Genomic DNA, 26,877 nt, shown 5'->3' with positions numbered 1-26,877 from the left:
TTTTTGAACGATAGCAGTAGCCACATGCGATTGAATTAGGCTTACCTGGATATTTCATGTAACTCTTTTGAGAACTAGTTGTATTGGCACCTTTAAAACGTTACTATATGTTTTTGTTATTATTAGAGGAGACCCCCGGGGCTAGTTGTAGCACTTTTTATACTTTTATATATTTCTTGGAATCAATATATCATATATAAATAAAATGTATACCAGATGAAAGACCAAAGTCATAGGTATATTTTTTTTATTCATATCATTTTCATACTTTGTGTCAGTGCAGAGTTATAAGCCATCAAATAGAGGACGTGAACATGTGACATGTTGCCCACCCATGGTTAAGTTGTCACACTATATGGGGAAATATGTCACACTGGATTTTGCAACTAATAAAACAAGGACAAAATTATCCTTGCGCTTCTGGTTTTTTTTTTTGTCCAGCCAGAGAATGTTACCAGTCATTGAGCAAACTTTAACATAAAATATTATGAAATGGATTAAAGTCCTTAGGAACTGCTGGCATGTAGGTCATAGCTCTCAGCCACAAATGACTGTTTTGCTCCTCTTAAACTGGAAATTTGAGATTAAATTGAATTAGAAAAAACAACATTTCGATTAATGGATGGATGGTTGACCAAGACACTTAAACCAGTCCTGACGTGGGCATACTGTAGTCTCAAAAACTGGAAAATCCATTTTTAAACAATGAAACAAAACCTGGCAAACTAATTTCCTCATTCTTCAGACACATCATCTGAAGAACAATTCTGGCATACCTAAACGGAGTTCCCAGAGGTAAATTTTCCATTCGCCCATTATTTGCATATGTGACAACAAACCCCAAAATGATTGAGACAAGTTGCCCCAAACTACCATGTTGGCTAATAATTGCTCTAGTTTGAATTTTGCTTAAAACAGAGCAGTGACTGAGGCATGACAAGATACCTGAATCTTTCCTCTAACGACTCCACGTGATTTGCTGCTAGAATTTGTTTATGTATGACGTCTGTTTCAAATTATATGAAGTTGAATAACTTGACTTTGGGTCATCTTAGATCACAATGTGCTATTCTCTTCTCAGACAGTACACAAACCCTGACCATTTATACGAAGAAAACTGGTATTCCACTTTTTCGTTGCGCCCTGTAGTGGACAATAAAATGTGATACAACTAGCCCCCGGCTTCCCCTATTATTGTTGCGGTTGTAGACTTTTCAGTGGTAGGACTGCTCTTCAGTACTGCGCAGTATTACATACAACACGTTGTTACATATAGTATTTCTACCGCATTCCTTATAGGACTGCAGTTCTACTTGAGAACCAATAAAAATGATAAATAATAGATTTGTAGTATCAGTCAAATGGACCATTTGGTATTCGATACTAAATTGCCTTTTACCTCAAGAAACTGAATTAATAAAAATGTTATTGCCCGCTAAATTGTAAATTACAAACAAAAACAATGTAAAATATTAGCCATAACTGTGATAACTATGGATTTTGCATTTTGCGTCAAAGACAATAACACAGTTAACAGTAAAAAGCGTTTTTAATAGCAGAATATATTGACAGTACAGTACAGCGATAAAAACACTGCCATATTGCTCCTATTATACATGAATCACCCAGCCGCTTCTCATCTTATGAAATATAACAGTAATAACGGTTCTTGTACAGTAAAGATAGGAAACACGACACAAAGAGAGGCTCACAGAGCTCTTCGACCATCACTTTCCAATGACGGATGTGTGGCTGAGGAAGAAAGGAATTTTATATTAATCATAAGAGCACGAGGGAACAGAGACATAGAGCTTTCCATGCGTCAGTTAAGATTTGAGATAACCGGAGCATGAGTAACAAAAAGGAAGGGGGGGGGGGGGGGGGGGAGTAGAGATCAACAATCACAAGGCTCAGAAAAATAACAAATCAAACCAAAAAAACAACCGGGGCTACTTTATACAAACGTTGTTGATGTTGTCTGAGAGTCAAATAATCTTTATTGTCAAATTCCATCCTCGTTGTATTTTGTGCCTTATTTCGTGTGTTGCGGTAATTATCCCGAAAGACTCTCTTCTGAGCTACCGCAGGATTCTTGGGGCTGACCTATCATCAGTGACTGCCTTGCGGAGCTTAACGCCCCGACGTATAGTAACCAACATGTCCACGCCTTCTCGGGCTTCAGAAGATTTTTCATGGAGCGCACACTGAGTAGAATCCCCTAATGATGAGCTCGGGAAGGGGAACTGACCCTCACCGAGGGCATGGGCGCTGGCCGCCAGCTCTCCTATCTTCTCCACTAGACTATGACGGTTGGCGGCCAGCATTGAGTCCTCCTCAGCACTGTGGGCGGCCATGCCTTGGGCTTGTTGGGTGTAGGAAGTCCTGTCTGCTCCTCCACAAGCCCACGCCGTGTCGGAGAGGCTCCTCTTCTGAGAAGCCTTTAAGTATTCACTTGCATATGGATCGTCCGAGTAGAGCAACTCTTCGCTACACGCACGGTGCTGGGATGGGCTGGCGTACCCCGGCGAGTCTGGCACAGTGGGGGTTTTCACCGGCACAATGGGAGGGCGTATGGGAATGGGGCCGGATGTGGAAGGTGTGCGTCTCACGCCGGTCTTGGAGGAAGGCGTCCGCCGAATAGTAGCCGTTCCAGAGGCAATTGTTCCCGCGTTGTTAACCCCGCCACCGTTGGAAGCACTCTGCAGGCTTTTACCTGCAGGAAGGCCTGCTGTGCTGGCAGGCCTTTTGGTTTGAATCATGCGGCGATAGCTTTGGGCGATGTTACTGTGGCGCGGGATGGTTGAGGATTTGTCAAACTCCGTTTGTGCCTCGGTGTCAGCATCTCCATTAAGAGAATAGCACTCATAATCAGAACCTAGGGATGATAGTAACTCAAATTCAGGTTGTAGGCGTTTTACATGATACATAATTGATACATTATCCTGATCATAAAATGGCCATAAAAAGGTATTGGTACTCGCGATGGCAGCGATACCAGTATCAGCTGTCCTCTTGGGGTATGTTCTACGCAGCAAATCGGTCAGTGTTAAATTTCCAGTGTTTGATCAAATATGCAAAGTTATTTTAACACTGTTAGGAAAAAAAGCGCTTTGAGGGCCTTATAAGAGGGAAAACGCTATATAGTACCATTTACCCGAGTAAAGTGTAGTTTAAGTTAAATTTGAGTTCAAACACCAGAGTTAAGTGTAGTTTGGCAGAATTCCAAGTTTAATACTGACACTGGTGTAGAGCACTGGTTCTCAGCCCCGGTCCTCGAGTACCCCTATCCAGCCTGTTTTCCATGCCTCCTACAGCCAACACAGCTGAGGATCGTTATCAGGCTTCATGCAGAGCTTTCTGATAAGCTGATCGTTTCAAACACCTGTGTTGCTTGTGGGAGACATGGAAAACAGGCTGGATAGGGGTACTTGAGGACCGCAGTTGAGAACCACTGGTGTAGCGCACTTTCAACACTAGTCACGAGGGGGTGTGAATTGCCTAGTACCTAGCGATTCGATTCGTATCACGATTCATAGGTCACGATTCGATTCGATACCAATTAATCCCGATATGAATCTATAAATTGATTATTGCGATTTTAACTAAAATTTAGAAAATACTCATCAGTAAACGTGTACATGTACACTGTAAGATTTGTATGAAAATTTATTTATTTATCTGAAAATTCAGGTTGCAGTCTGTTTCATGTTTGAACAGCACTGAAATAAAATATTAAGGCTTAATGTTCCATTAATATAACATTCTTCCATGCTTAATGTGTGAATCCTAACCCTAAGTAAGACGTTTTGTTGAATATTCCCATAAAAAATGGATGTTTAAAAATCGATTCGAGAATTGCACGTTGTAATATTGCGATATATTGCCGAATTGATTTTTTCTAACACCCCTACCCTCACTGTTTAACAGTGTATATTTGTAATGTGTGTAATACAGTGTTGGAGTAACACTGGTGAAGTGTGAAAAAAGTAACGCTTTGAAAAGTGTAAGATTTGCATTCATTGGTTTTCTAGTGTTAGATTTAATACTGCGAGTGTTAATCTAACACTGGTGATTTTGCTGTATATGATCAGCTAGAAATTATGAGAATAGAAAATTGCATTTAATTTCATGCAAGGTTAACACCATTTTGCTGTTTAGCTCGCAAGTTGTACAATAAAAACTAAAAACTGATATTTCACTCAAAAGCTGAATTTCCCCAAATTTTTGAATGAGTGACTGTGAGTGAAGTTTCACCTTGGGAGGGGATGGTGTCCTCAGAGCACGAGGGAGTGTTGGTCTGGGTGCTGTAGCCACTGGAATACTGCAGTGAGTCTCTGCTGCTTTTCTGCTGCTCCATGCTTAGACCTCTGGTCAATACCATTGCCAGAGTACTGGCTGCTGGCGACAGAGGCTCCCCATGCTGTAGAACAACACATGCAGATTCCCGATGCATACAATTGTATATTTAGCATCGTGGGGTCCTGTTTTTATTGACATGTGATGGGCCTCGAGCAGCAACGTAGCACACAATGATGAATTGCAAAACCAACATTTCTTTGTTTAATAACATATTTCGATTTTAAACTTTATTGTAATAATTAGTAAATATTAGTAGTATTTTAATGTACATTTAACATTAAAAAAAAAGTTTCACAGGTTTAGTCAAATATTAGATAGATGATGATGGATGGATAGATAGATCAAGATGAAACTATCTCTTCTATCTTAAATTAAGCTGATCACTTATTGATTTGGGAGTTAACTATTGATCATTGTGAGTGCTTGTCATGCTTTTGCATTCCACAGGATTTCTTACCTTAGCTGTCATCATTCCGGGTCCGATTCTTGTTCTGTGTGCATCATCTCCTTGATTCCTACGATACCCCTTCGGACTGGGCGGAGCTTCCATATCTCTTATTTTATCTAGAGACTCTCTCCTGCGTTGCAAAGTGCTGGCCAATGACGGCTCACACTGGCTTGATTTGGCCCAATCCTGGAACAGCACATGCAACAATAAGACACCCACCAAGAAAGTACCATCCCATACTTTTTGATTACAGCTTCTGATGTGACTCATGGATCAGTTCAATGTGGAGGTAGATATGGGCAGAATACAGCTGTTGTTAAATGAGCGAGCCGCCTCAGTTTACCACATCTTTTTTGGGAAAAAGATGAGAAAACTGAACCTGATGAGCAACAGAAAGGTGACTGCAAGGTTAATCGAAACATGTGCAACACAAGAAGCGAAGAAGCAACCAAGTCGAAGGAGAGAGAACCCAAATTAAAACTGCAAATGAAAACCAACCTTCCAGCTAGGAACCTTTGATGTGGGTGAGGGGGTGTTGGATCCGGGGGAGCGGTTAAATGTGGGGGACGCAGGAAGTATGACAGACAGAGGCCTGATGGTGCCAGTGTGAGAGAAAGCAGGGCGGAAGGTGCCGAAGGATGAGCATGAGCCAAACTGCAGAATGACACACAAGTCTGAGTCAGAGTGCTCGCCATCCACAAATAGTCCAATTGCACCGAGGCCGCCCGTGGACCTCTTTAAGCTCCAGCTAACAACGACTGTACTGTAGATATTTGTGACTGGCTTATCAAGGAGCTCGGCTTATTGGAGACTCGCATGCACTACTAACCGCAGTGGGGGAGTTGCACTCGCTGACAGACTGGCAGGTTTCTGAAGCCTCCGAGGAGGCCGAGCTTGTTGATTTCTGGGAAGGAAGATGGAGTAGAAACAGTAGGGGAGAGATGAAAATTGAACGAGTGAGACAAAGGTGTAGGAGATGAGAGCAAAGAGGATTAGTTGGAGAGGCCTGCTGATGAGCAAATACAGGAGCTTTAAGATCCAAAAAAGAAACTTGTATCCATGGCAGCTCGCGAGAGAGTGAATAGCCTAAATGGTCCACTGCGCCACAAATAATGTCAACATTCTCAACCAAAATCTGTTTGTATTGCATCGAAGAGCTCAGAGATGTCAGAGATGCAAATAAGAAATGACGGAATGGCTGCTACCTGGCTGGCGATGTCAGAGGGCATGGGAGAGGGAGGCTTCGAGTGGGCGTTGGCATCCTGGGAGACAAATCCCGAGTCGTGAGAGGAGACGCTGCTGAGTCGATGGGCCCCTGCAGAAGGCATCTGGAGGAGACTGTTGACAGGACGTTTAACATAAGAAACATAAGAAAATAACTTGCTGGGATTTCAAAATAATAAAAATAATAATATATATATACATAAAAATGTGGGAATGTTTGGCTGTTCATCCAAAAGTTCACAGATGTTGGTTCACAATCTCTGTTATAGTTTATCACAAAAGTGTTTGATGGGGTCGAGGTCAGGGTTATTCCACGCCAAACTTGTCCATTTACAATATATACCCTGCTTTGTGCATTTGGGCCTGTCACGCGAAAACAGATAACATGCTTCCCTTAATTGTTCCCAGCTATACCGTATGCTACCCTATATTAAAGCTAATGAACACAAAAAAAATCAATTTTGAGTCGCTACTGCCACCTGTTGACAAAAAGTGAAACTGCACACATTCTTCTTCACGTAAACAATGCGATGCGCACATGACTTCACATCCAGGAAATTCGAGCCCGAACCCAGTCTGAAAACTATTGGCCACAGGCTTGCAGGAGTACCCATTATGAATTAGAAGATGTTTCAGTCATAAATGGTCAAATAAAAATGCTATTGTAAAGATATTTTTGGCCAAATTGCTACAGAGAGCATTGCTAACATCAAGATTAACTGGTATATTATTTTTGATTGAATCATGGCGCAAAAATCATATTTTTGTATAAAGGTTACGAGGCATTTACCTAAACGATGCCCAATAGTAAGTCCAACTTTGTTTTCAATGAACCATTTTGTCATTACTTATTTTTAACCACTGGGACGACGGATGAGTGGATGCGTAGATTCAAGAATACAAAAACGTTAATTGAGCACAAAATATCACACTGACACTAAAACTGGGCGACATTGTCAGCATGTTCTGGTTGCGATAACGTGCTAGTGGCCTTGGGAACTCTATAGATGAGTGTGTTTACATTTTACCTGCACATGCTGCTCTTTCTAGAGCTGACACTGCTAGGGGAGGAGGGAGGTGTTTGATAGGACCAGGTAAAGTCAGAACCTTTCAAGTCCCGGATCACCTGTGGCAACACACACAACAAATGGTTCTAATAGGCCAAAAAGAGTAATACATTGATTTAGTTCGGACTGATGCTTGTGTAGATATCATAAATAGGGGAACAGCAATGCAAACTACAAGCATAATAATGAACACACTGTTATATGAAAATATCTCAAATTCATCAAGTTTTGTATCGGCCATTCAATATGTGATTGTAACTAATATTGTGACCGGTGAGTGTGTGCTGTGAGCTACCAATCAATTACAGGTCATTTTGAAACCATCACTATTATGATGTCAGATGACAAGCTTGGTATCAATAATTCAGTGTCTGATACCTGCTCACTGGCTGGAGGAAGTTTGTGTGGGTCTTCAGTTAGCAGCGTGAGGTCATCAACAATGGCCTGTAAGTGTGTTGTCTCTCCCAACATGGCAATCTCAACATTCTGCAACAGTAAAACAGTATTTTACATCATCACCCCCCCGCAAAAAATAATAATATATCAAGTTTGTTGTCGTGCACAAAAGTGTTGCTCACGGTTCCTCACCACAACAGGCTGCAGCATGTTAATGAATGCACAATAGCGCCCTCTCTCTTCCAGAAGTGCTCTGCGCACGGCCTGTTTCTCCGTCTCCTCCATGAGCAAGTAGAGGTCGCTGACGTCCTGCATGGCGCTGTCCAGCTGCGGGCGCAGGTTTCCTCGCCCTGTGATGCGCGTGTGTGTGTACAAGACACAGAGGAAGGGAGAAGGTTGCGCAGGATGAGCAAAGAGGCAAGAGAGAAGGAGAAGATAGGAGATAAGAGTGTCAACATTGCAGCAAAGAAGGGGGAGAGTCAAAAATGAAAGATGATTAGAAAACATGATGAGAAAGTGTTTATTTATTTGATGGGTTCATGTACATGGCAATGGGAGGACAATGAAGCATGTCAGAGATAATGACTCGATGCCGAGCTACTGGTGATGACTCCAAAACCCTTGAATGAGTTCCATTAGAAAAGTGTTAATCAAGGGCACAGTACATTCTACTTTGACACTGTGATAGACGAGCAGACGCAGTGAAGAATGAAAGACGATGTGATGTCGACGAGTAAGATGCCAGCTGTTTGATTTACAACAGACGTAGCCACTTTCATGCATCTGAAGACAAAGATTCCTTCAGAAATATATTATACACATGTGAGTAGTTATCAAATTGCTGTTCACAGTAATATATTTGTCTTACCAAAGATTTATTGACGTCAGTGTCAATGTGTTTGACATCAAAAGGCTGAATAATTCATGAACCTCTCGGTTTATTGTTAGACAGATTTAGGTTGTACAGATTTTATTACACTCGAAAAACAGTTGGGTAAAATATAACCCAATAATTGGTCAAAAAGGGACCGGATGCAAAATAGGACACTAATTTGGACCCCCCCCCCCCCCCCAAAAAAAATTAGTATAGGTTATTTTTGATCCAACAAATATTAGAGTGCATTTTTTATGCTACACGCTAAAAAAAATGGCCAAAAATTGATATAAACAACTTTTTGGATACTTAACCCAAAACGTTAGCTTGAATGAATAGCCCAATTTTCCTTTTTTTCGTCTTCTTTTTGGGGGTAGTACAAAACATCCTAATTTTGTTTGTGTGTTTTGTTTAACAATTCAATTTTGGGGTGTTGTTTTGTGGGTTATACAACCCAATGTTGGGGTTGTTTTACCAACCAAATTTGTTTGCTTGTTTGTTTTGTTTTGTACAAAACACTCCCCAAAAAGTTAGGTCAGTATCAGTTTGATCCCAATTATTTATTTTTTGACGCAACTGTTTTTAGAGTGTAATCTGTGCAAGTGTATACTATTGCTTATATTGACACAGTCCATATCGTCTTATACTGTGGGGAACCCCTGAGGTCAAATACAATTTGTTGCAGGGCCAAGATCCAAATTGTTGGGATTAAGAATTTTTTTTCCCCCCCATAGGAAATATGGCACTTTCATCAAACCTTTATTAACTGCACTGATGTAAGTCCTGTGTATGGGGTACATTCTGTTATTTGTCTTTTCGTGCTATTGTTGACTTATTGTCTACTTAGTCATATTGTACAGAGCAGCCTGGACAGAGAAGTTCCATTTCTGATTCTATGGCCATCATTTATGAGTAACATTAATCATGAATGGACAGTGAGGACAAATACATCTCTCAACTACTGTGATTGACCAATTCAGGGTCACCTCTAGCCCAATGTCAGATGGGATATGCTCTAGCACACCCTTGACCCTAGTGAAGATTACAGAGAATGGATGGATGGATGGATGGATGGATGGATGGATGGATGGATGGATGGATGGATGGATGGATTTCTCATTCTCACTTAGTGAGCATATACCAACTGTGTGCAATATCGTTCATGTTTAACATAAACACATGACACATTTCTCTGACTGACAGTCAAGTATTATAATGGATGTGATGGCGTGAAGAACTAAGTTGTAAGTTCAGCAGACGTACCGAGAAGCTCTAATGTCGGGGGAAATAGACAGAAAGAAATCAAGGAGGGGTTTGGGGGGGGGGGGGGTACGGGGAGGTAAGGGAGGGGAGGAGAGAAAAACAAGCAATGTTAGTAGCGCCATATCAGGACACATTGTTTGAAAAAGTTGTACCAATGATGCAAGAAGAGTGGTACAATTTAGAGTTATTGTACAACCATTAATAGATCATAGTTTTTTGGGGGATCATAGAGCAGTAGCTGAGAAGGAGTGCAAAGCTTGAAAGCAGACTGAAAATGTGACAAATTTCCCCATCAGCTTGCTTGCTGTTGTAACACCTGCATCTAACACAAGATGGTGCTAGTTCAACTCAAATCATACGCAGTCGGCAGTCAGGCTCAGCTCAAGGGATTCTTACCTTTTCTTGCTTTTTTCTGAAGTTTGATGGTATCTAATGACTTCCGTTTGATTTCTTGGCGAGACCGCTTGTATTCTGTTGAGCAGGAACGTCACACAGAAAGATAACCCATAAATGTTTAGCAGATTTCTTATTTTAGTCAAAAAATGTGCTTCCATGTCGTTCACCTTTGGCATGATCCTTGTCCAGCAAATTGGCAGTCTTCTTCCATTCCTCTATTCTGTCCTGGAGTGGCGTGACCAGGCCTTCCATTAGAGCACTATAGTGATAAGATGACACTCATAAATTGAAGGACGTGTTGTAAATTGCTTTATCTGTCTTGCAGGAAACACTCAGGGAGAGATGAAGGCCAAATGAGATGGAATGGAACCTGGGAGCACTAATCTCCCTCAAGGTGAGAGGAGACAAACAAAACAACATTCAGATGACACGTACTTGGTAAAGTGGCGTAATTTGGCCTCAATGCTGCGGTGTCGCATGCACATCCTGGTCAGAGCGGAACCAATATCCCTGGTGGCGCCTTCAAAAGAAACAGAAAAATATGCAGTTAAAAAAAGGGAAAGATGCCTGTTAAGTCCCACAAAACGTGTGACTCTTTCCTTTTTTTGTGTGACACTTCTTAATTGAAATATGCCTATCGAATCAATAATAATTTTATGACGGGATGCATCTTATTTTTATACTAACAAGCGGTACAGAGAATGGATGGCTGGACAACAGAATGTATTTAGTATTTAGAATGTTGTTACTCATAAAATAATGGCAGTAACAAGTAGCAGACTGATCTTTATCTCTTGACAAATGATATACAATATGAGACATGAGAAACGCATTTTGAAAAGATGTGATATAATGTAAGTCAGGGCTGTTTTCGCCTCACAAGATGGATTTTTCCTGCAGCCACAAGGTAGCAATTGTAAAACCAGAGACTATAAATGTCATATTTATGTGGTGAGAGCAAATATGACATTGTGCACGAAGTAAAAGTATATCATCTTCCGGATGAAATGTGCATTGTGCTTGGATACACTAAGATTGCAGATGTGAGCCGCACCACAGTGTAAATGACAGCTTGTGTGAATTTCTTACTGTACTTTTCCTCTCGGCTGAAGTGTAATTAAATGGAGTCTTAAGCCCTAATGCTCAGACGGGCCAGTGTCACACTGATGGTTCACAGCCTAGTGCAGTATGTGGCAGCATTGATCCGCTTGTAATCTGGGCCACACATTGCTAATCTTAGAGTCTCTCACCAGACATACGTACAGGCCGAGCCAAGGCACGCTTGTTTTCAAATGTTGGTGCGCAGGTCCCCCATACAGATGTTCTTGCCTCTGTATGGACAGGTGCTGCAATTAACCAACCCCCCATCCGTCCCAAGGTTCTCAAGCCCTTCTATCCCAGAGGAAAAAGGAGGGAACGTAAGGGGATATCCCTCTATTCTTCCTTGGTTGCTCTGCCTTTCCTGTTCTCTCTGTTTCCTAAACACCATTCATGCAGGGTGGAGAGACAGAAACTGACTCGAAACCTCCCTGCAGAATCAGGACAGAAACTCAAAGAAGCACATTGTGCTCTAGATTGCTGTCCACTGAGATATGTGCTCTTTTCTGCTAGTTAGATCATAAAAGTGTTACTAGGAGACCACCCCATTAGAGATCAGAGATAAACTGGATTCCTCTTCATTGACTGTTTCATAATTGTTGGAGTTGAAAGGTCATCTGGAGTCAAACCTAAAAAAAAAATCTTTACAATAAATAAATATGTTAAATGCAGACCCAGTAGTCTAAACACAGTATTCTGATTGTTATTGCGCTTGTAGAATATGAATTAAGCAGCAAAATCCAGCCGGTTTTTTTCCATCTCAAGGGGCAGCCATTTCGCCGCGTGTTGTCAACTGATAACGACATCACAGTTGCTGAGGGCTCAGGTAATGACCATTCACGGCTCACCTGTTTTCTGAAGCTGATAACGGCCAATCACGGCTCACCTGTTTTCCGAAGCTGATCCATGATTGGTTGTTACCCGAGCCATGAGCAATTGTGATGTCATTTTCAGTCGACAGCAAGTGACAAAATGGCCACCAACTGAGATGAATAAAAACGGGTGGATTTTGCTGCTTATCTCAATTTCCGTGACCACAACACTAATCAGAATGCTGTGTTTAGGCTAGTGGGGGCGTATCCAACATATTGTAACGGACATTTTTGGGTTGAATCCCACTTTAAAGTTGTCTTTATAAGGATACGTACTCAACAGCATAAGTTAATGCTCAGTTTACATCTTAATTAGGATGGTTTGAAATATTTTGAAAAGGGAGGCAAAATATTAGCAGTATCTTTTAGACCTACCAACCCTGGTCATGGACCATGCAAGCACGTGAACCAGGTCAATGGCCATCGATGGCACTCTAACGTTATCCCGCAAGGCACGCACAGCTGTGAAATAGCTCATCACACAGCACTACAGAGCAAGGCAAATGTGGAGTCTTATCTCTTTAACAGACCTTTGCAAAGTCACTGCCAGGCAACCGTGATCACCCCACCCCCATTCTTAATGTCTCACCCACACCTGCGCCTTACATTTTTCCCCCGTATTCTCTTCAACCCATCTCCTCTCTTCCTTTCCCTCCCTGAGGAGGATCAACTGACAGCCACATCCTGGGGAGGTCCAGAGGCTTCCTGGCCCTATCCGAGAGCCTTTCTGGCCTCTGGCCCCCACCGGATGGAGTGGGACAGTATGAATCACTCCCAAAGCTCCCTCGCATGTGACAAACACGCACGAACAAGAAGAGAACTGAAGTTGGGAATTTTATTAAGTCAAAATAGCAAAGCCAGTCAAATGTCTCATGTGTGACTTTCTTGGCATTAAAACATAACTTGTTGTACAGAGAAGCTGGTAACGTTATTTAGCGGCTCTTGCCCCCTGTGGCTCAAGAGGAGGGCCGACCCCGCAGCCAACAGCCACATGTAAATGGACAAAGGCTAGAATGGAGGCAAGATGTTGTGCAACTGCCATTTATCTTTGCACAGCGAGCATCCGGTAGTGACTCAGCAGTTCATTAGAACCACACACTTGGTGCTGTTTCAAAGTTCAAATTTCCATCAGCTTTCCTTTGCTTCTTTAAAAGCGCTTGGTATTGCCGACAGTAGGGCGAAACGTATGGTGGGAAAATTGCAAAACGACAGCACTGAGGTCCAGCTAAGTGCGGTGTAAAAATTCAGTGAGCTCTGGTTTTGATTAGCTTCCCTAATTCCTCTGGGAAAGGGGAGTCCTTTAATAGGCCCGCTATATCGTGAGCTCCCCTGCCAAGAAGCCAGGAGCTACAGCGCCTTATTCCTGATGTCTTCAATATGGGAGCTTTGGTGAACTGTCTTTCTCTCTCAGGTTTCATTGGACTACTGATTTGGAGCGAGCGTCAGTCCAGGATTTGCAACCAAGCTCTCTACTGCAGTCCGAGTCAGACACTTGCTCCTTGTTCTACTGCGTGTGTCAACAAAAAGTGTTTAGCATAGGCAAAGAACATGCTCCATGGTTCACTTCCACAAGAATCCAACTGTCTTTTTATTTGCTCTTATACAGCAGCTGCTGTGCTCAGGAATTTCCATCATCCGTGAGAAACTGTGATTCCTCACATTGGCACATTGGCCGGCGAGCTGACTATGGTTGAAAGAGACAGTCAAGCCGGCTGCCTTTTGCCTCTCTACACCCTATTAAAGTGTTGCTGAACGTCAATTGGCTGGCACACAGTGGAGGCCCCTGAGGGATGAAAGGAGCTGGTGGGATGAGAGAGGAACGAAGGGGAGGATGAAAGAGGGCACCCACTGATGATGAGATGCTGGCTGGCTTTAACTGGTCGGGAGTTATTTGGTTAACTTGAGCAGGTGCAACAGGCACAGCCAGGACTTCATACATAGAGCCCGATAATTGTGCTGCACCTGCCATTTTGGGAGGGCCACAAAAAGAGCTCTATGACAAATTCTGCCTTCAAAAAGATAATAATGAACTTTTCGTCACGCATTTCGTCTTCCATTCGGCCAATTTACTGAGGACTTTCAACTCGCTCATGTGAGGCCATCACTGGACCAACGCAGATGAAAAGATCCTTTACTTTGCACCATTGCCCATATTCCTCTCTGCCAGTCCCAATGTCCCGCTAATAACCAATAACTTTTAAAGGGGAAATCAAGTAAAAAATGTCTTTACAATAATACGTTCTATTCACCCCAGCTGGTCTAAACACAGTATTCTGATTAACATTGCATTTGTGGAATATTAATTAATCATCTAAATCTAACTGTTTTCTTCAATTTCAGGGGCGGCCAATTTGCCACTTGCTGTTGAGTGAAAATGACCTCACACACAGTTACTCAAGGCTTAGGTACTGGCCAATCAAGGCTCACCTTGCAAACGTCACATGACTAAACTAAAAAAAACAGGTGAGCTGTGATTTGTCATTCCCAGAGCCCTGGGCAAGTGTAATGTAATTTTCAGTGAATTTTGCTTCTTAATTCATATTCCACAAGTACAATATTAATCAGAATAGTGGTTCACTGTTTAGACTAATGGGGTGCACAGAAGATATTATTGTAAAAACAATTCTGGACTTGACTCACCTTTATTAAGACTTTGCAGCGATAGAAGTAACAAAAGCTAGCGAGGCTAACCGCTATTTTCATCTACCGCCAGTTTATTTTGCACTCTGAAATGATCAATGATGTCATCAATTAATTGCCTATGACTCAACAGGCAAAAAAAAAAAAAATTGTCATTTAATTCCTAATGTAAACTAGATTCACAATAACCACAATGCCAAGGCAGCATTTCTGATACAGTAGATTATCGGATCTCTATATAGCAGGTGTAGCTAATGTTGCAACATGTGTATGTACAGTAACTAATAACGGCTGCTGCTTCCTCTTATGTCATAAAGACACATCATTTTATTGAGTCTTTTTAAATTAGAAATGGCTTGTTATCTTCATTGATTTTGTTTAATTCCCAGTTGTGCAAATATGCGGCTGTTAAGTTCCTCTTTCAAATCAAAAACAAAAACATGCTTCAAAGCACAGCCAGCTCATTTCCAAGCAAGTCATGTGGCTGCTGATTTGAGCAAGTGATCTAACTGATTTTGCGTCTTAAAGTGAATATGATAGACACCGTGTGGGAACAAAACAGCATATCAGCAATATCTTAAGAGCTCAACTTGAGAAAAATAAGATAATTTTATTATTAATGAATGACAGCATGTCAAATTGTGGAATGGGATTCTGTAACTGATATTGGAAAAGGCTTTTGCGCTAAAGCATAACTTGTGGCATCTCAATTCAGCATTAAATCAAAGGGGGTACACAGAAATGTACATTATGAAATGTATCAGTATTTAAAGTACCAGTGCAGATTTGAGACTCCCAAGGCCCCAACTCAAACATTTTACTTTCGATTCAATAATATTAATTCCAAAACCGTTTTAGCAAGAGAATGGGAGCAATTATGTGCTATATTTACTGTCCAGCCTGTGCGTCACTTCCTTACATCTGTCTTCTCTTACCAGCGGCAACATCACTGAAAGGCAGCGGAAACCACCTCCGCGACGATTGTTTTAGTCCACACATGAGGAGTCAAACACACTCATCCTATTGTTGTCTGGGCCAAAGAGCACGCACAGCAATTTCCACCTCCCAAGTCATGACCCGAGGCACTTTGAGAAGCAGACAGACTTCAGTTGTGCTGTTATGTGGTGTAACCATGTTCTGGAGAGTATTATGTGGGGAAGGGGGAACAAGTGGGTGGGCGATATTTTGTAGGTGGAACCTCCTGTGAAGGAACATAAACGTTTCTAAAAATAAAGTCAGCTCCTGGTCTAAATGTGCTTTTCATTTAGATTGAAGGGGGCGGGGGGTGCTATACTCCACAATAAATCTAGGGAGCCGCATATCCACACGGGATTGTGCACACTCCATCGCCAGACATTTAAACATACACTGAATGATCTTTTCACGTCACATGAATGAACCCATATGTATTGGGACAACTGCAATTGCTAGAATCGCCTACTTTCACACCCTTGCTGGCATACAATAATATAATAGTTCCTCCAAACTTGTTACGCTTTGTAGTTTCAACTGCTAATTTGCAAACAGGCCAGTCCTGCCCCCCTTTGCACGCCATTGGTTCATACTACAGAGATAGTTGAACATGAATGATCTAAGTAAGGTCAACTAGGATTTTGAACTGAATTTTACTGTCTTAAAAATAATCAAATTAACTACTATTAATGATTAAATCAGAATATAAAAAGTCAATTACCAGTAACACAGTGATTGATAATGGGTCCTTATTATCCTCAGGGCCCAGATTTAATTCTACAGATGATGACAAATAGCTTTGAAGATTAGACCTTCACATAACAAACTGCCACTTCACATTAGAAGCTCCTTCAATTCAAGTTTTTTTTTTTTTAATCTAATTTAAAAACACACTTTTATTCTTTGGCTATTCAATTTAGCAATAAATAATTGTCCTTGTGTCCTTGTGTGTTTTATTTTACTTGTTTATTTGATTTTGTTCCTTACCTAAATTAATGTATCTGTTTTGTTTTTGTACAGCTTTGTTCTACAGCTTTATCAATGAATGCAAACTGATTAAAACCACCTTTCGGTATAAAAAAAATGGAAGAAAAAAAACACAAACAGAAATGTGCATCTTCATTTACAAGGTGATCTCACAATGACTGCTCACATGCAGTATTTCAGATTTAAATAAATAAATAAATAAACAAACAAAGTATAGCACAGGCTGATGTGTGATTAGTGTTCATCAAGTAAGTAAAGTGTTAAGATTGATCCAAAATCTGCTCATGACAGATTAAAACCATGGGTCACCACAAATGCTGAAATGTAAATGTATCCAAATAGGTAACAGTAAATAAGGCACCCTCTTTCATTGTCTATAGCAGAGACAGAAAGGGGGTCAACCAACAATCAACTAAATAAACAAAATGTACTCGCAAAACAGTTTTAAAACGCGTCAACTCGAAAAAAAGCTGAGCTATTTTTTTTACATAACCAGTGTATGCTTAATAATGTTTTCTTTCGTCATTCAAATTCCTCTCTTCCAGCCCTCTCACACTCGTGTCACTTTCCACCCAGAGTTCATGTGCAAATCTTTCTGAACAAAGTGTTCCCCTCAAGTCTCATGTTTGTCTTCTTAGTTTGGTATTCAGCCTCAGAATGAAAGTCATGCCTAAAGATTTGTTTTCTCTGCAATTATTATTCTCCCCTTTCGCCTATTCCTTACATAACTGTTCCTACCTCTTTTTTACTCTTTGCTTTCGTCGTGTAGTAATACCTGTTGGCCAAACAAACGTCAAAGAGAGAAGTTAAACATGCATGAGGCCCTATTTTCATAGAAAAACTAAAAACTGACATATTTTCCAGGGCAAATCTAGATTATCGTGTTTGGGAATTTGGTAGACTATGCTGCACCTTCCTCGGCGTTCCGGTATTTTGGTGACAATTTTGGTCACAGAAATTAAACTAGACTTTAGACCAGGTGAAATCCGGTCTAAGTTGTGGCGTAGGATTTGATCCAGACGCAGGCAGATACATTCTGCACTCCACTGATATGTGTGGTTGATGTCATCGTATTTCATATGACATCAGTGTGCCTTGAACCCTCTGAATCATTGTAGTAATCGATTCATTGAATGCATTATTATTATTATTATGGTGTATTATGATGGGAAATCTTCAGTCATTTGATCAGTTTCATATAAATCTTGTGACATTTCTCGAGGAAAAGCTCCCAAAATACCTGACCCCTTCCTCGATAACACAGTTCTCTTTTTATGGAATATTGGTCATATTGCACAGCGCACTGGTATAGGATTTTACTATGACAAACTCTGAATATGTGATCAATCTACCAGAGAGAGTACTCTCACATCCGTTTTACAGACAAGTCGTACAACATTGAATGCTATCATGCGCTTATGATGTCACATTGTAGCTAACAGAGCTATTGCCATCCTGCCGACCTACTACATGATCAGGATTTACTGATCCAAACCAAACTGGACTCTGCCTCTTGGAAATGAGGCTTAACAGGCAGGGGTTGCATTAGATTGGCAGAAATGGGACAGTAGAGAAGGTTCATGCAAAATCCCCCCAAATTATTTCACTAAGTCAACGGGACATAGGATGTGGCTATAGCTATCCAGCTGTGGTGCTTACATGACAATACTCATCCTCATCCTAGGCTTCAAACATGACATGCCAAGCTTGATGGATGTCAATCTTGGTCACATGCACACACTCATTATTTGACATGCCCATAAAAAAAATTGCTACAGTGTTTAGGACAGTGTGGAGAACAGTAATCCGCTGATCTCGCTCTACACGAGGCCAGGGTCGCAACTCGTCCATGCCAGCTTGTCCAGATGGCGGGTAGGGATATCCGTCCCATCTGCCAGCCCAGAGAGGTACAGCGTACAAGCAGATTATTACTTCACTGACACACTGATCTACTAGCATGCCTCCACTCGATATGCACCAGTGATGTATAAGTAGTAAAAACACTGGATTGCAGTGAACCAAAGGGAACTTTTGTACCTGTTAGCAGTCCACCATAACTGTCTGGCACACAGATGTCAAAATAAAAAAACCTAAACTAGCAAAGCAGTCCACCTCAATATCCCAATGTGCAAATTTTGTTAAACCCGGGGGTGGCCGCTCAGGAGGGACCAGCGGCCAGTCTGAGTCTGTGTGTTATCGAGTTGGGCTAAGAGGATTAGCGAAACGCCTATGGCGAGCCTGGGTACGTAGAGCTGTGGAAATCCCACTGCAACCACAACCCCCACCCTAACAAGACTCACCCCACTTGGTGAAAAGACAAACCATGTATGCCGTACCCTGACGGAACATTAGTCTTTCACGAGCTGCCCTTTGACCTCTGTCTAATTGAACCACAACCAAAATATAAACCAAGTCCACAAAAACATATGTTATCAAACATAGCAACAGCAAAACAGCAGACACAGACAGCAGCAGATGTCTTACACTGACCTCGCATCAGTTTAATATGGAGGGATAAAAATGGTCACCACAGAAACCAATAGAACGACCAACCTAAATATAGAATCTCCCCAAGAGTGGGCCTCAAGCTTAAATCCAAGGAAAGACTAGTGTTGAAACATGAACCAGTTTTATCTTTAATAAATGCTCTACTTTCTGCGCTGTGGTTGATGGACTTTAATTGAACCCAGCTGTGATTGTTCAACAAACGGGTCTTAAGACGCTAATCCATCGACGTGACGGCACCAAAACGCCTGCAATCTCACTTCTTCCTGAGTCTCCATAAAACACACAACCATGACCATAAACCATAAATGGACTCCACAGGCAGGAGGAAGCGGTGAACATGGGACACAGAGCGTGGCAGTTTGACACATAAACACACGCACACACACAGTAGAAGCCAATGTCTATGAGGCACTCTAAATAAGGTTATTACTGGTAGGAAAAGCTGCACAAGTCAATAGGGGGAAATCATAAAATCCTTCTTTTTACAGTCTTCTCCCTCTTTGGACCTGCAGTAGGGAAACTCTTAATGAATGGAAATGTTGCTTTTTTTGGCAACCATGTGTTCATTCTGCAGTGTGTGTGCATGTGTGTGTGTGGGGAGGGAGGGGGGGATCTCTGTATTTGAATTTACACAAGTAAGTCAAAGGTACTGCCTGAAAAGTGAAGCCAAACACGTGCCTCTAAGCTTGCTTCAGTTGTAATATCCAACAGGGAGCAACTTACAGCTTCAAACCATTCAACGGCAAAAGAAAATGTCTATTTTCAAATGTTTACAGTCTCTGTCGCAAGGTTTAAGTCTTCTTCCATACAGCCAGACAACATTACATTGAAGTTGAAATGTATGTGAAGTTTATGTTCAGTGATTGCTAGAGTGAAATGTACACTGACTCAAAGAAGCCACAAACTCGAACGGGACAATAAAGCTACCACAGCCACGTTGCATCAAATGCTATTCAAAACTAATAAGAAGGTCATTTGGGAGTTGTGACTTGTGCTGACACAGACAAAAAAAAACAACATAATAATAATTCATAAAAGCATCAGATCTAGCAGACCAGTACCACATCCTATATGAGGATTACGCACCATGCAGGATGCAATGGATGCACGCTTGGGTGTGGTAGTAACTCCTAGAATAGACTCAATGAGGATGGAAGCGTAACCGTGGTGGTCTATAATCCAAAGTATGATGTCACTATGGCCTAGTAGGTGTGTATAATATAATTTGAGTTATAATAAGAGGAAACATGATTTAATACTATACCATTCTAATCACGCAACTTAAGTCAAATGTTGACACAGTGCGCAAAAAAGGCAACTCCAGCTCGGACCATTAGCATCCACTCAATGTCATTTACCTGTCAACGTTTGCATTTGCTACATTTCTTGTCTCCACAACTTTTCCAAATCATGCCTCATCAGCTTGAGAATAAGAGTAATAATCCTAAAGTTAATGTTCCTGAGAGGGGACGAGTGGAGTGAGTGGGTGTTTGAGTGACACACATTAAGGGGATTTTATTTTATACATCCATTCAGCCATCTCTCATATCGCCCTGCTCTATATATCATGTTGATGTATTCTCTGATTTGGTTCAACTACAGTTTTAATCTTAAATCTTGCCTTTCCACTTTCTAAACCCAAAGAACGAATAATGCATTTCTGAGATCACTTCATGTAATTATGTGTCTCCACAATAAACCTAAAACTGTTAGTGGAGAGACAAAAAGTAGACGTGACAATATGTAAACACATGACGGCAGTAAGTGGACACTGTGGAACTACTAATACAGGCTGTTTAAAAGCATGCGGGCATGTGACCTGCAAAGATCAGGTATCCATCCAGCTGTTGGTCTTATATTTAAGCATGTGTGTGTGCATGTTACTACAGTTTCATTAACGCATGTGCGCGCATGCCAGGAGCATTTACACACTTGTCTTGCACTCATGCAGGGGGTTTTGACCTACATATTGCTCTCGACGATCAACTCCAAAGAAATCTGTGTTAATCAGCTGTCTCTGTAGCTAGCTGCTGCTGCTGCTAGCTGCTGTTAGCTGCTAGCTGCTGCTGCTGCTAGCTGCTGGGTGACAAAGCAGCTCAGCAGACCTCATTAGGCCAAAGGAACAATAAGCTTGGATTGTCACCTTACCCACTGAACTTTGAACATCCTAAGAGCATTGTGACTTGGGGGTCACGTAAAGACAACTGCGGTCAGTGTGATCGTGGTAGTCAATGGTGTTTGATGGGCACAGAGTACAGTTCTGTCAAATACTCTACAATTTGTCATGCAAGTTTGTGATTCATTAGAATATGAAATAAAATGTACAGTAAGTAACTAGTAGATTCAGTTCTTCTTCCTGGTCATATGACATTTGCCTGGCCACCTGTTGCTAGGCAGAGTTCACAGGACTCATTCATAATTGCCACAAGGGCCAATAAGAACATAACATATGTCAGACAAGTCAATGTTTATGTAAACACTACGGATGTCCTCGTCACATTTTTTTGCAACTTAGTCCCCTCCAATCCCTTAACGCGTTATATTGCATAATATAATACTAAGATATAGATTATTTTGTCACTTTGTGACCTTTAAGAATTAAGAAAATAAAAAATAAAAAATAAAAGTACAAAAATGATTGTTTTCTGTACTGATCAACTGAAAAGTATGTGATTTGCTTGTATTAGCCTTTAGTTATGTCTAGCTGGGTGTATATCTGTCTAACATTTCCCTGACAAAGGTCACAAGCATTTACAACAAAATTAGAGAGTACATATGCTATTTTGTCGATTGATAGCATTGGCCATAAATAGTGCCCCTGGTGCAGAAAGCTATTGTCAGTTTTTCTACCCCTGAAACAAGAGCTTTCAGGATCATGCAATCCCACGCTCGGAGGCTTGCGGACCTGTGATCACTTTCCTGAGAGAACATTTTTCTCGACTTCAAAGCACAGCCTGGCACTGTTTATCCCAGTCGGCAGCGTGGCAGCAAAGCACGGGTTTAGCATTGAGAGAGAAATCAAACTGGCCATGAAAGGTTGAAAGAGCTGATACGACTCCTGATGACATTTGCCTCTGTGGCCTGTGCTTCATGTGGCATGCATGCAAAGTGAGCACGAGGGATGGGCATTTGACTATGGGAATATTAATGGTCAATTTTGAAACAGCAAACTGAGATTCATACAGTAAACAGCATTACCCACATTTTTAATTGCATTGATTATAAAAATAAAAACCACAGCTTTACCTCTTGAGTTTGTAGCCATGTCCGCCACTTTCTGAAAAGCATCTAAAAAGGCCACGGCTGCCAGAATTGTTGTCCTGAAAACATGTTTATACTTACTTAATATATGAATTCATAATAAGAATACGATAAAATCAAGCCTCCGATAAAAAAAAAAAGTCCACCTCACCTGAGTTGAGAATGCAGTTTTGTAGCCTTGGCACTGAAGTCTTCCCACACTGGGTAGGAGCTCTAATAAGAGACAGAACAAGAAAAAGACATAATATTCTTAAACATCATCTAATCTGTTTCATCTTGTTACGCAACTATGCCTGCTCAGTTTCACACTTGTTGAAATAGATTCAAATAGGGTTATAACAGTGCAAATAGTCTTCGACTTCCTACCCTTAGGCAGGAAGCAGGTCAGTGAAGGAACCTAAACATCCTCTTCTGTTTTTTATTGCTGTGAGCTGGTATTTAAACGGCTGTTGTACGTATACTGTAAGAGCCGCATAAGCGCTTCTATCATTATGTGCCTCCAATCAAGTCTTTAAAGAAATCTGCAGTGGATTTAGCCCAGGTTAATCAGTTATTGCCTTGAGCTAGAAGAACGGAAGCCAAACATGAAACACATTCAAGAGGGTAGGATTCACTTTTTACTGACAGGCCACAACATCTAGTGAGAGCCAAAACATTAAATATTCCGCCTTAATAAAGATCACAAGAATGGCATGAGTGCAGCTCAAGAACTCAAGAACTGTTACAAGTCAATACATTAGTGGCGGGCCACATTTGTGTTTGTTTGCCCATCTGTTTTAGCAGTTAACATGCTACTTCCTGATTTACAGAGCATGTCGTTAAACTGTACCATTTTTAACTCGTAGGCGGTAGGAATAGGCTCTATTGTGACTCAAACAGCAAATAAGAAAAATAGCTATCTTTTTTTTTTCAAAATCCCAATTTTTTGTTCGTCTTTTCATTTGCTCACTAGCTGCTGAAGCAAAACTGAATCGTTCCTTCCTTGGCGCAATTCTCTGCATTCCACAAAGTTTGACTCGGGTGTGTAGTAATCCTGTTTACAAACACATAAAATCAACCAATAAAGTTTTCACAATCCTGAATAATTTAGCAAAATTCGGCGAATTTTCCAAGTTACAAATGGCAATTTATGGGACTAAATGAAATCTGAGAGCTTGGATTTTAATAGAGAATTTAAATACAATTTGGGAAAGTATATTATAGCATAATCCTGACAACCAGAGTTCTTGCAAGTATATTGGTACCGACACTTTAGGAGTCCCATAATATAGAAAATTTTCAAATTACGGGCTACTGTTTGGTAGATTATTTTGTTTTGTGTTTTTAACCTATATTTAAGGTACAAGCAAAATATGGAGCAATTAAAAGTATTGTAATTCCCTCGCATGTTTTGCATGATTTTTTGCTTGATATTTAAAATGAATGTAAAAAAAAAAGCTAAATTTCTAGAGTAATCCGATAATTCCAATGGAAAGCTTCCAATTATTGGGAATATTTCCAGCATTCATTTTAGACCCTGCTTTGGGATTGTCACAAAAGTCCGACTGTATGTACATTTTGCCTTGGAAAATGATTTAGGGGCTAGCAAGCAAAAGTGTTTGCAAGGCACCATCTTATCATGCTGTCAGCGCTTGCTCTCTAACAGGTGTCTAATTATCTTGTAGGGCCTGCAACTCCCTGTTGAAGGACGGGTGTCATGCCAAGACAGCTGAAGGATGTGGGCAAAGGGGCATGCACACAAACGGCCGAGGTGGAGGATGTCACGTCTCTTTTCATCCACACCTTCCGTCCGAGGAGGATGCAGATGTCATGCTTCGAGGTTGGTATGTAGAGTGGAACCTCTTCAATGAAATGCCACTCAGGTTGTATATTTATGTTTTTTTTAAAAATGACAAGTCACACAAAAAGTCTTGAAGTGTGACGATGGGAAAAGTGGTCTGTCCTGGCAAAAGGAGCAGTTAAACATCTTCTTCCACTCCCTTTGCTTCCATTTCTCATAGCGCAATAGTTACATAACAAGCAATTTGCGTTCAGTCAATTATATTTTGTGTGTGCCTTATCATGTACGAGCACTCCACACTGCAGTAGACAGTAACATTAATCAGTCTTATGTACACAATTGAGATCACCACAGGAAACTGCGGGTCTGTGCAGCCCCCGGGGGCGAAGCTGGTCTGGCAGGCTTGTGTTGACCAGCCAGGCGGCAGGAATGAGGTCACATCTCTGTCTAGTACAGTGGACACGGACAGTGCTGACTCAGGGCTTCAGCCTCATTCATCTGCTTTTCAATACTTTTTGACTGAGCTTGTCGCTCTGTGCGACCGACACAAAAGGCAACGCATGAAACTAAACCAGCGCCTGAAAACGGCTAATAACTCATTTGGTTGGAGCTTGACAGAGGGTCCATAAATAGTCGGTCCAAAGGCACCGCCGGCAAGCGATCAATAACAATTCTGCTGCATGCTTGACGTACTTGTTAAGCTCTTGTAAAGATAAAGTAAGCCAAGCTACAGCGACACTTTTGGGAGGGCCGTCTCTCAGGCCTAATGAACGCGTTCGCACTTTCCATCTGTTGTCGTGAACAACCACGGACCACCCGGCTTCAACTTCCTTCACTTGAACCCTCCTCCCCCAGCACACAACAAACACATGCTTGAATCTGGGTCGGACATAATGGGATGCAAACATTTGCTGCTTTAGAAACTATTTCACTTAAGTGTTTGGGTAATGTAACAAAAAAAATGGGCACATGTCAAATCAATTACACCAGAGAGCACATTATATAATATTCTGAGCTGCTTTTTGTGTAGAGGGTTGTTACATTATTAAAAGCATCCCTCCACGGCTGAGATTTTAATCTAGTAAAAATGTACCAGCCGGGATAAAAGAGGACTATTGTCAATTAGAAGAGGGGCATAAAATTAATAATTGGTAATTCTTTATTTGACGTATTTTTTCTAATTATTATTGTTATTGAACTCAATTGTAAATCCATTACATTTCCAATTGAGATGGTGTCCTTGAAAGAAACACATTGACAAATGGGGGGGGGGGGGGGGGGGTTATTACGATATTATTTCTTCACATAATGGCCAGGCGCTTGTTTACTCAACTACAGAGAGTATGAGGCATTTTTAAGGTGTTTGATAGTTTAATCAATGATAATAATCAATAATAAAAGTATAAAATATTATATTACTAGTCTATAAATTGTAATATTTTTTAATGCCTTTATATAAATAATGATTGTAACAAAATGTGTGTGTGTTTTAAAAAAAAATAATCATATGCAATGTAGCCTCTCAGGCCTCTGTTGAAAAGTACTTTTCAAAACATTAAGGGTGAAACCTGCTGCACATTATGCAAATAACACAAAGGAAAACATGTTTCATCTCCCAGTTTGTCCTGCAGGGCTGTTTGCAGTGGAGAAGTGGAGGAGGGGGGCGAGGAAAGACACAAAGGCAGTAAAATTATTTCTGATCAGAAACTGTGCATGAACAAGATCATAGACTACTTCAGTGTGTCTCTTACCTTCATGTCGTTGACGATCGCCTGAAACAATCCACCCAGCGCCCCGCACTCCTTCTCCACGGACTCCATGCTCTCAGAAATGTCAATTAAAAAACACTAGACAGCCTGCTGAAACATCAGACACCTCTGCTGCACGCATCCGTCCTTAGTTGTCCTTTCGCGGGGGCAAACAAGAGGACGCAAACCCGCAGCCTGAGGGTCGCACAAAAACACAAGCGTGCCGTTCGACGGCACCCGGCTCGGGTTCGGTCAGGCGCACGGGACTGGATGGAGCGAGACTAGGAGGCGCGTCCTCCGTAGGCGAGAACTAAAGCCGGGTAACGTGGGGTGCACATGCACAGTGGCTCCGCATGATCTCTCGCTCACACACACACACACAAAATAAGAGCGCAGTGGTCCTGGGAAGAGGGCAGGAGGTGCCGGAGGCGCGGATTCGAGTCGCGGGAGCGCGCTCTGTTGTTCGCGGGAGCAGCAGATGTCGAAGAGCCTCTAGTAACACGATCCATGGGAATGGAAAGGGGGGCGGGTCGAGGCTTTTTTTTTTTAAGCATCTTCACGCGTTTGAAGAGTAGGCGGAGGGAACAAGGAGCAATACCCCTCCTCCCCCTCCGTAGCCTTCACCCCATGCAAACAAAAGTGAAGCTGCGTGTTCCTATTGGACAGCTCACTGAGACGCAAAACAGGATTTCCTCTGTGTTTGTGTGGGCGCGTGTTGATTGTGTTAATGAGGATCGTGTTATTGTTTTCAGAGAACGTGGGCCATGATGACCATCTTTTAACATCAGATTAACTGACATTTGAATAACAAAGGACAAATGTTAGTTAAATTGACACTGTCTTTACATTCATAAAACTGCATAGGGGAAGACCTGGGCTAGTTGTATCACGGGTAAGTTGTCACATTGCCATTTTCTTCTCCACCAGAGAGCGCAACGAAAAAATGAAATACTATCGTAGTTTTACTTACTTACGTACTTTACT

At 41.5% G+C, this 26,877-nt stretch overlaps 1 protein-coding gene across 3 annotated transcripts; it reads right to left on the bottom strand.

The window, feature by feature from the left end:
* Window positions 1–1,530: 1,530 nt before the first annotated feature.
* On the bottom strand, window positions 1,531–26,471 carry mtss1la (MTSS I-BAR domain containing 2a). Of its 3 annotated transcripts, XM_086073770.1 has the most exons (15): window positions 25,897–26,471; window positions 22,517–22,578; window positions 22,351–22,424; window positions 10,463–10,547; window positions 10,195–10,286; window positions 10,028–10,102; window positions 7,687–7,844; window positions 7,477–7,584; window positions 7,060–7,157; window positions 6,013–6,145; window positions 5,637–5,711; window positions 5,306–5,461; window positions 4,817–4,993; window positions 4,255–4,420; window positions 1,531–2,875 (listed from the first exon to the last, which is right to left on the bottom strand). In XM_086073770.1, exons 1-15 carry the CDS (start codon window positions 25,963–25,965, stop codon window positions 2,079–2,081), a joined length of 2,325 nt encoding a protein of 774 aa, XP_085929896.1. In that variant the 5' UTR covers window positions 25,966–26,471; the 3' UTR covers window positions 1,531–2,078. The 3 variants fall into 3 exon arrangements, with proteins under 3 accessions (XP_085929896.1, XP_085929898.1, XP_085929899.1); XM_086073772.1 differs by lacking the exon at window positions 5,306–5,461 and having other exon boundaries at window positions 25,897–26,470; XM_086073773.1 differs by lacking the exons at window positions 5,306–5,461; window positions 5,637–5,711 and having other exon boundaries at window positions 25,897–26,470.
* Window positions 26,472–26,877: the final 406 nt, after the last annotated feature.

The sequence above is a fragment of the Leptonotus elevatus genome, chromosome 4 (genome assembly GCF_054856555.1).
Source record: "Leptonotus elevatus isolate MCC_2025b chromosome 4, RoL_Lele_1.0, whole genome shotgun sequence".
NCBI lineage: Eukaryota > Metazoa > Chordata > Actinopteri > Syngnathiformes > Syngnathidae > Leptonotus > Leptonotus elevatus.
The sequence above is the reverse complement of the archived record's forward strand: the minus strand, read 5'-3'. Positions and strand labels throughout refer to the sequence as shown.

Bases quoted from the DNA above. Each gene is read 5' to 3' on its own strand.
- mtss1la (XM_086073770.1), bottom strand. From the start codon at position 25,965: ATGGAGTCCGTGGAGAAGGAGTGCGGGGCGCTGGGTGGATTGTTTCAG. The intron at 10,548-22,350 runs GTAAAGCTGTGG...TTTCTTTTGAAG, and splicing joins CATGGCTACAAACTCAAGAG to GCGCCACCAGGGATATTGGT. The intron at 4,421-4,816 runs GTAAGAAATCCT...GTTGTTCTACAG, and splicing joins CCGGAATGATGACAGCTAAG to CATGGGGAGCCTCTGTCGCC.